This window comes from Dermacentor silvarum, chromosome 11 (assembly GCF_013339745.2).
Source record: "Dermacentor silvarum isolate Dsil-2018 chromosome 11, BIME_Dsil_1.4, whole genome shotgun sequence".
In the NCBI taxonomy this organism is placed as follows: Eukaryota; Metazoa; Arthropoda; class Arachnida; order Ixodida; family Ixodidae; genus Dermacentor; species Dermacentor silvarum.
The window spans coordinates 63,050,361-63,060,702 of NC_051164.1; the positions used below are offsets into that span (position 1 = coordinate 63,050,361).

At 49.7% G+C, this 10,342-nt stretch overlaps 1 protein-coding gene across 1 annotated transcript; it reads left to right on the plus strand.

Moving 5' to 3' along the window:
• Nucleotides 1-6: 6 nt before the first annotated feature.
• LOC119433105 (polycystic kidney disease protein 1-like 2) lies at nt 7-5,965 on the plus strand. Its single transcript, XM_037700251.2, has 2 exons — nt 7-264; nt 3,756-5,965. Exons 1-2 carry the CDS (start codon nt 7-9, stop codon nt 5,937-5,939), a joined length of 2,442 nt encoding a protein of 813 aa, XP_037556179.1. The 3' UTR covers nt 5,940-5,965.
• Nucleotides 5,966-10,342: the final 4,377 nt, after the last annotated feature.

Sequence of the window (10,342 nt, forward strand, 5' to 3'; positions counted from 1 at the left end):
TGCACAATGCGATCAGCGTCCTGCAAGGTGCTCGTCCCAGATAACACCTCTGCCACAACAGAAAACTTCACAGATGCGGTGATTGAGCTCATTGATAACTATGCTAGCGCCTTCTGTGAGCTGACTTCGGTTGAGAGCAATTGGAGGATCGCGGACCTAACTGCTACCATTGGGGGAGACCTTATTGGGGGAATGACAGCGTTGCTGGACCTCAAGGCTCCTACCCCGCAGGCCCCACCAGTAGAAGTACCGAAGGATTTCCACGTAAGTGGTGTTGTTTGCCTTAGACAACAGGCCTTAAATAGCAATGGCCAATGCGATTGTACTCAGAGGCTTTTGAGGAATCGCTTTAGCGCAGTCTTTCGGCAAAGCAGATAGAATAGACCGTTTAAAGCACAGCTGCATGGGCGCGTTCCGTCTTTGAACACGTGACCACGCCTTCATTGAGCGCCTTCTGGCTTTCCCTTCCCAGTCTGTTAATGATGCTTCGTTCTGATTTAGGTACTCGGAAGTAAGTCTTTAGTGAAACAACACATTTTTATTTCCTGAAATCGACCCAACATAGGAAAGTATGTCTACATGGGAGACGTTGTCGACTTATTATCACGACTACACGCGCAATCCACTGCGACGACGCGTACGCACAAGCCCTGTTTGGTCGTCTACTCCAGTTAACAAAATGTAAATTGCAGGACCCGCGAAATCGTCGTTGTAAGAATCATGAGGGTGCGGCGACATCAGAAGTGTACGACACTACACTAAATAATTCCTACCTTACTCTCACTCGCCACAAGGCATTCCCATATCGGAGACTAATCTGTAAAAATAGTCATTTACCTATGACAGACACCCATTTGTTTTCGAAGCGGCACTGACCACACAACGCACGAACTCTGGTTTCCCCTAATTAGTGATGCAGGATGCTTTTAATATCGCATAGTGTCGAAGGATACTTCTTCACGTTTACCATGCCACATGTTGCTTCATATATGCAGTATGTTATCCAATACAGTCGATAAAGTTGGCACAAGCCCATTACCATTTTTCGGCAATTAAGTCATTCAACTGCACTCAGAATGCACTCAGCTGCGCTCAGAAGGCGTCGTATGGCACCTATTGAGTGTAGATATTATTAGCAACTAGCGCCTTAGTTTTAGCATGAAGGTCTTGTTCGCAGTGAAGTCGACAATGAAATAAAACATTCTCCGACGATTACAACACTCCCTAATGCGAAATATCAATCAATCAATCAATCAATCAAATCTTTATTTCCAACATTTTGTTGCAAATATGAGCGCAGCTCTATACGTGTTTTCGTTTCACGATATATTGACCGGCGCTGACAATCTGTCTCGTGCGGCGCGTTGCAAGTGGAGTAAAGTGTGGCGCGACAGCCTCGCCAATCGGTATAGACCGCGACAGGCAGCGCGTGGGTGACGTGTGCGTCATTCACGGCAGCCGCCGCAGACCGACCTCCCAGACGACGCGCGCTACTCTGGCGCCATCTCGTAGCCATCGTCGCCGCAGAGCCCATCTTGCGCGGAACTACTCTTTCCTTCTCACCCTTTCGCCATACCTTCCTCCTCCGCTTTCCTCCTCGCGTTCTCTTCGCTATTGCCGTTTTTCATCCCCCGCTGCGCTCCGCCTTCGCTCTTTCATCCTTCGCTGTGCTCGTTCGCTCGGTTACGCCGACGCCCGCCGCAGGAATAGGGGCCGAAAAGCTGCGCTGCCCGGGTGACGAGTGTCCCTCGTATCGGCTAAGAGCGTCGCGACCCAATATACCCTATCGCGTAATCCACCGCTCATCTCGGTTCATTTCACTGTCATCCTAACTATTACCAGGATCGCTGCACCCAGCAAGCCATTTTCCACATCATCAAGCGTGAGTGCGACACACGGTACCCTTTACTGCCCTGAATTGGTTGTAGACGCTTCTTGAAGTCAAGGTCTTCTTTGGAGACTTCAGATCGATTTGGCGTTCGTGGGATCTAGGTATCTCGCCACCTCTGCGTATGGGACGTCTCGTCAAATTAGACGATTTGAGGTCTTCCAGTGCGCATAGGACAAAAAAAAATAATAAAACGTCATGTTGCAGCTTAGAATGAAAACGCACCAAGTTAGTGTAGAGCTTTGTACGGAGCAGTATTAATGCGTAATTGGCGCAAGAAATGCAGAATGACACCCCGATGCGCTCGTTAATTCGAACTGCGCGCAAGATATACCGTAACCCCAAGTGCGGTATTACTCAACGAAAAAAAGTCGCAGTTTCGCCCGAAAGGCGAAGAATCGATTACGATAGTAAATTAGTGGACAGATACGAAGTAAGCATAGTTGTCTTATCTGCCGTATAAACTTGTAAACGTAGGCATACTAACTGAATGAACAATTAAGCATGGTGTCACGCGCGCACAAGCAAACATGAACACATCTCACCCGATGACCGCGGAAACTCGCTGACAAAACGCTGGAGTGAGGAAGCGCGGAAGCGAGCGAATTGACCTTCGTGCTGCGTCGTGCATCAAAGCGAACTAAGCCGCAAAAACACAGCGCAAGGCGGACTGTGTCCCCGACGCAAGTGGTTTTCAAGCGACTGTTGCCCTGGCGGCGCCACCAGGAGTAGAACACACGCCCCGCCCCCCTTCTCCCTATTCTCCCGCTCCGGGTGGCTTGCGGCGCAGCCGGCCTCGCGCGCCCGCACGGGCCGCTTTATCTTGAAAGCTATCTGCGTCAGGGACACAGTCCGCGTGCGCAGATAGCAGAAAACTCAACGCGTTAGAAATGGTGTCGAAGAGACGCTACGCGTTAAAACAAGCCGACTGTAGCCGCGGCTCTGTAGCCGGCTTTAAGCCATCAGCAATAAAAGGTCCCAAAAGATGGCGCGAGAGCAGAGCGAACGCGGGAAATTTGAATTGAATTCAGCAAAACGTCCATTGCATTCATCATGGGAGGAGTGAGAGGGGAGGGGAAGAAGAGAGTGTGTTACGTTTCAGGGGTGGCAGAGTCTTTCGACGTCATTTGCAGAGAAGCAAGCAGATATGCGTCCAATTTTTTTTGCCACTTTAATGGCGTCGTCCACTTAGACACCGTCATGGGCCTCGCAATATGCGGAGTCGCAGATGCGCTGATAAACGCTTGGCAACTGCATCAGAGGCGCACAGCACGCACATAGGTCTACCATCGCTATATGCTTTCCACGCGCTTACAGACAAAATGGTCTCTAAAAGGCGCTTTCATAAATGAGATATAACATGCCACCATCATGTATCAATGTACCATTCCTAGTGAGTGTGCGGCGAAAGTCAGTTAGCACTGATTCCAATTGATTTCTTGCCCATTTCCGATGGACTCCGCGGCCAGTTCTTGCTACTCCGTTCGAAATGCTTGTGGTAAACTTGAAACTTGCTGCTGATTCGAACATCACATGGCGAATTTTTCCAAGGAGAGAAAACATACCCAATCTTTAAAAACGGTTATTACGGCATTTTGTATCTCACAACATGCAGTTTTAGGCTTCTGTGTGGCTTTTAAACAACATTGGAATATCGGTGTAAAGGAAAAACCCAGCATAACAACATCGGGACACTCCGCACGTGCATCGGTATGCGACGAATACGCAAATTTTCTACATACTGCCCATAAAATTCCTTTAGCAATGTATTTGATGTAAAAGTTAACCATTAAATAGAAATGGTGCTCATAAGAATGGAAACAGTTTTGTGTGCAATTTATAGTGGACGTCTTTCTTTCCTTTTCAGCCTGATTCCGAGTGCGGAATAGTGGAGAAATTGGTTCACAACATGGCTCGAGTAGCGGCCGGTGTGTCGCGCGTAGTGGACACTGAGCAGGACGACGCAAACATCAATGCCGGCGACTACGAAGTGTGGATCCGCGAGTCACGACGGCGAGGCTTCCTTGGCACATCCGATGGCACCAGGGTTCGCATCGAAGGCAGCATTGACGCGCAAACGGCCATAGTGTTTCCGTCCAATCCGTTTAGATGCCACGAGACAGCAAAGCTGGCGAACACCCAGGCCGTAGGCGTAGAGGCGGCACGAGGCCCCGTACAAGTTCCCTTCAGCGTCAGTGCCCCTACGGAGGGCTACCTGAAAAGGCCAACGCCACTCGACTTGGACGGACACGCGGGAACCTACGAAACGTCGTTCTCAAATATTTCCATGCACGTGATTAACGTAACTGACGGAGGCGTGTTCTTAAAGATTGACGTGTTCGCCTTCGACGCGCAAAAAAGATTGATAACCGCCATCGTCTCTGGTCGAACTCCATCCCGGTTCGACTTCCTCGAGCAAAACAGGTTTCACCTTACAAGCAACGTGCCGCATGAGAACAGAATCGAATTTGTCCAGAAGCCGGCTGTGGTCACGGTCGCCGTTCTGCCGCTTACTAACAGTTCGAAAGCCAGACTACTCGATCCGTATCGTAGAAGAGGCGACGATAACGGCAGCGTGACATACACGCTGAGGTCGTGCTTCTACAGCTGCCTTTTCTGGAACAACACGGAACAGGCGTACTCGAGTTCCGGATGTCGTGTTCTCATGGACTCTGACGAACAGTTTGTTCACTGCGCGTGCGAGCACAACTCCATTTTTGCGGGTGGAATATTCATCGCCCCACACCCGATCGACTTCACCAACCTAGGTTTCCTTTGGCTAACCATGTCGAGCAACCTCGTGATGACCATAATTATTTTAGCGGTGTGGCTCGTGTATTTGCTGGTCATGGTGTGGGCCGCGAAGCAAGATGCAAGAGACGAAGGCGCCGCAGGCATAGAGTACCTCGCGGAGAACGAGCAGGACGATACGTTCGGCTACCTCGTATCTGTCTACACGTGGTTTCTCAAGGGCTCTGGGACCACGAGCCGAGTACTTCTCGTCGTACACGGATCTGACGACGAATCGAGAGAAGTGGTGCTTCGCGACGGCGCGCGAAACCCATTGGCGCTTCAGGCCGGTGGCCGAGATTGGTACTTTCTGAGCCATCCGTCAAGTCTCGGAAACGTTGAGGCTATTTCTCTGACCGTCGAGCTGAAGGGCAACGATAGCTCCTGGAATTTGAGCACAGTTGTTGTGAGGGATCTTCAAACCACCTCGCGGGCTGTTTTTATCGTCGACGATGTGCTGACGCCGGACGCGTACAAAGGAGCGTCAACGTTTACGTTCCACGTTGCCGACGAGTCGCTTCTCCGTAACCCGTGGCGAATCTTCAGCGCCCGAATCATCCGCTACTTTCGCGAAGAGCACCTCATCTTCAGCATTTTCAGCCGCTTGCCGACCAGCAAGTTCACCCGCAAGCAGCGTGCCTCGGTGGCCCTTCTCCTCGTCACCACGGGCATGATGGTAAGCCTCATGTTCTACGGCCTCGACGCCGACGAGGAAGAATCCTTCAACTGGTTCTTCCTCTACGCGCTACTCGAGTTGCCAACGTGGCGCGAACTCATCATTGCCCTGCAGTCAACGCTCCTCATCACGCCATTTGCATTCCTGGTTGTATTTCTCTTCGAGAAGTCCCGGCCTCCCGCCTATCGACGGAAGCCCGCCGTGCCCAAGGTGTACGTCGAAGACGTGGTTGAAGACTGGGTTCACGACACGGACACTTCCAACGATTCAGTCAAAACGGGAAAAGTGCCCAGGGAGCGTCTGACGAGCAACGTGCAGGTGCCGCTTTTCCCCACCTGGGTCTCGGTGTTCGCCTGGCTCCTCTGCTTGTCCGCATCCCTGGTCGCCTCGGTGCTTGTCATACTCTACGGCTTGACGTACGGTTACCGTCGAAGTCTGTCATGGGTGCGCTGTAACTTCATCAACGTCCTCCTGAGTGAATTTGTGCTTAGCCCGCTCAAGATTCTCTGCTTTTCGGCAGTGATGGCTTGCGTGATAAAGGCGCCTATAGAGATGGAGAATATACCGGTGCGCTTTATTGAGTAGTCGCGACAACTGATATTAGGAATGACTCGGACCTACAAACATGTGGAAAGCGATATCTTTCCTCGTCTTTCGTGCTGGAATATATATATTTGAAGCATATATATATATAGATTGAAGTAATAAATATTGTGCCGTGATTTATTGTTTAATTTTATTTCAAGGAGGACAGCAGGCATGTGCCAGCGGGCACTACATTGTGGGTCAAAATGCAGTGTTTATATAAGCCATTTTGTACGAGCTAGTATTGTCTGCAGCGCGAGCTATGTTTTCATGAGTTCGAGTCTCCATTTTACGGCGTGGATACGAAGCGGCCAGGACACTTCAGCTTGAGTTTAGGTATTTGTCTGACTTATTTAAAGTAGTGGGAGCAGAAACTAAAGGCTATACAGCCTGACACAGGCCTCTGCTCCTAACGCTGTTCGACACGCAAGTCGACGAGCAGAAGCTTGAAATAGTCGCATGGCGGTCAAAAACCAGAAAATAAATACAGTTGCTGACCTCACGTGAAGAAGCCGGCAGAAGGTCTGCGCTAACTTCTGGAAAAGGAATATGATTGCCACGTCAGAATATAGTATTAGGTTCGGTCATTCACTTGCAACATTGTTTTCCACGTCAGCTAGCGAAGATGTTGACACGTCACTGAATGGCTTTAGTGCAGAGGAAATATCGCTGATACTTCAACACCAATGGGAACTTGTCACGTACAATGTGCAGACGACTGCGAACGCTAACCGTCTGCAGAGTCGACAATGTTGGACTTTTGTCGACATGTTTGTCGAAAAACATGTTGTCCCACCGTATGGTTGTTTAGTGGCTATGGTGTTTGGTTGCTAAGCACGAGATCGCGGGACCGAATCCCGGCCACTGCGGCCGGGATTCGAAATGCGAAAACACCCATGTACTATCCTCAATTCGAAAAATCTGCCTTGCTAGGCTACACAGCTCAGTCATCACACTAAACGACTGGATCCTTCCAAGAAAGACCCCTGAACACCGCAAAGCTATATATGACAGCTTGCTGTTCTACCTAATAAGGAGCGAAACAATTACCCCATCTAGGCACCTCACCCGAAAAACCACTGGGGTTGCATATTCGCACACTTATTTTATTTAATAAACGTCATTCTCCCGTGTACATTGATTTAGGTGCACCTTAAAGAACCCAGGTGGTCGAAGTTATTCCGGAGTCCCTCACTGCGGCGTGCCTCATAATCAGATCGTGGTTCTGGCACGTAACGCCCCATAATTTGATTAATAAAAATTTAGCAATTTTACAACAGCTAAGTAAACATGACCCCTTAACACTGACTGGGATGTTAAGCTATTCACGCAGTATAGCCAAGCCATCGTGAACACGCCTTGCATATTCCAAGAATGTGTCACAAGGAAACCGTACACATAACCAGTATACGAAACTATGCGCGCTCTAGTAAGAAATTTTAACGATAACTGGAGAGGTTAACATCACAGGGGATCAAACAAGCAGAAAAAATAAAAATAAAATGCAAATATATGTGCCTCACACGCGAACTCTGAAATGTACGCAGCAGTGCAGCACGATGAAATGAACAAAAACGGAGAGTAGAGCTCTATGGCACCGTCAATAAATAAAATCTTATTCATGCTTTTCCATTTGGCTGTAGCAGCAATTAATAGGCTTGAAACTTCGGTAACATAATTTTCGGAGGAAACCACGCGGTATACTTCCGTTGAGGGATAATTGTCTTCCCCACTTCCAAATTTAATAGTTTCAACATTAAAACCGGTCTTTCTCTAGTACACTTCAACAGCAAGCGCTTTGGTGAATAGACGACGCGTATAGTGCCTCGATGCGCGCGCCCCCGCGAGCGGAGCGGAGGTTAGCGAGCGCATCGAGGCACCCTATAAACGACGGGCGCTACTCTGGCGCCATCTCGTAGCCATCGTCGCCATAGTCCGTCTTGCGCGGCACTACGCTTTTCTTTTCACGCTTTCGCCATACCCTCCTCCTCCGCTTTCCGCCTCATGTGGTTCCGCTGCACCCTCCTCCACCACTTTTCTCCTCGCGCTGTCTTCGCTCTCGCACTCTTTCATCGCCCGCTGCGCTCCGCATTCGCTCTCATCTTTCGCTGTGCTCGTTCGCTCGGTTACGAGGTACGACGCCGACGCTCGCCGCACGAAGGGGCGCCTAATAGCTGCGCTCTGATAAGACGAGCTCGTACAGGCCAGTTACAGCAACATTGGCGATATATAGAATGACAATGCAAGCCATAAATTGTCTAAGTGCTGTGAAAGAAAATGATGTACTGGGGGAGCTACAGAATGGGTTCAGACCAAGTAGACGCTGAGAGGATATGTCTGAACTAATTCGATATCAGTGCACAGAGATTTCAGTGGCTCAGAATAGAACTCTATGGATAGAATTCGTAGATGTTAAAGGAGCCTACGACGACGTAGACAGGGAATTTATGTGATATTCTCAAGCACGAAGGCATAGATGACGATGACATGGAGCTGCTGAGGGAGATATATAGAGACAACCGGAAATGCGGCAGCCGTGGCCAGGATTCGATCCCGCGACCTTGTGCTGAGCAGCCCAACACTATAACCACTAAGCAACACGGGCGTCTTTGTTTCCAAAGTGAGTGCATGGAAAAGTAGGTTGGTAGTCTTGGCATAGAGGCTCACGATACGGGCAAAGACAATAAACGTGGCCGGCTTCTCCACAATGGAAGCACAGCGGTTGGCAGTGCACCACCCGTTTTACAAATCAGTGGCTTACGAGTAGGTGCCCCTTGCGACCACGCTTTAGTATACGGCGGCAGGTTGTACGGTGGGGTCAGTGACGGCGGGTATCGGACAACCGACGCATAACTGCTGATCCAATATGGCGAGTCGGGCAATGAAAAGGCTTGCCCGATTTCTTGCCGTGCAACTTTGGCAACAGAAGGTACCACAGGTTCTTGTGGAGTCACTGCGAGGTTGCGAATCTCCTCACGGGCCCTCTCTCGGATGAGCTCAAACAAGGAACTCTCGCTGCTGTCGGTCAGAGCAGAGGCGCTGATCGAAGTAAGGTTCGGGCGGTCGCAGTGGCGGCACCATTACTGGAGCGTTTCATCTCGCAGTAACTTCTTTAAGAAATTCTGCGACCGTATGCGGCGGATTGCGCAGAAGATCGGCAAACAGCTGTTCTTTGACGCCTCGCCGACAGATGTCGAAGTTTCTTGGCTTCAGACATCTCGGTGTCGGCTCGGCGGAACAGGGGGGTCATGTCCTCTGCAAACATGGATGATCGACACTCTGGTTAGGTTTTTGAATGCGCGACTCAATGAGCTGCTTTGTGGAATCGTGGCCGATCGCTGCTTGCGGAGGTGTCGAGAAGTTGACGTCGAAAGTCGTCCTACCTTTTTAAAGTGGCCTCTGCAGGTTCTCGTACCATGTAAGAGCACTGCCTCCTAGAGGGAAGTAGACGATTGAGAGTTTGTGGCCTGGAGTCCATTGATTCATTTGGGCAACCCGTTCGTACTGCTCAATCCCAGTCCTCGACATTCTCGAAGGCGTCACCGTGAAATGCGTCTGGAATGTGAGGGTGTTGTTCACCTGGCAAGGGCAGGCAGTCGCCAAGTCGTCAGAAGGATGGCTGCTGGCATTCAGGGGAAGTGAACTCTGTGCTTAGGCCTATCAGGGGGCGACTGAAGCGGTGAGCAGTATGTATCGATGCGAGATGGTATAGTTGCGCGCCCGGGCTGGTTGGACGGCTCCGAGGAGGATTCCCAAGCGTTAGGCGATGAATTCCAGCAACTTCACCAGTGTCGCAACACAATAAAACCAGTCAGAATATGGTGCGCGGTATACTTATGATGATGATGATGATTCCTGGTTTAATGACACACACTATATTTAATGAGCCTACGCGCCTAAATTCGTCTTCACCAAAGGCTATTGATTGGTGATTGCTGTTCATGTTGCTCGCTTCATTTTTATATACGCACACATGCACACAGGCACGCGCACAGGTGTACACACATTCCAGGCTAATATGTCACTGGTCTGTTGTTTGCGGGCTGTCACACTGGGCAGCATTGCCTTCGTCACAAGCTCTGTTGTGCAGTGTGACTGGGCGCTGAACAGAGCGGATGATTACCAACAGGTTGGAAATTACTGGCAAAAAATGTCGAGCGGCTGTTGTGTAACAGTCTGCCTGTGGCAACTGCTTGGAAAGCAAAATGACGTAGTGGCATGTCATTCCTCAAACCTATTGCAGGATTGAAACGTTTCTAATTCCAAAGAGTAGCGTCATTGTACAGGTGCACTATTCTTCCAAGCTTACATATGAGAAGTAAACGACTGTTTATCGATAAAAAGTTAGGAAAACACATGATACACAGGCGTACTTTTCTTCAAATTTACATATAATAAATTGT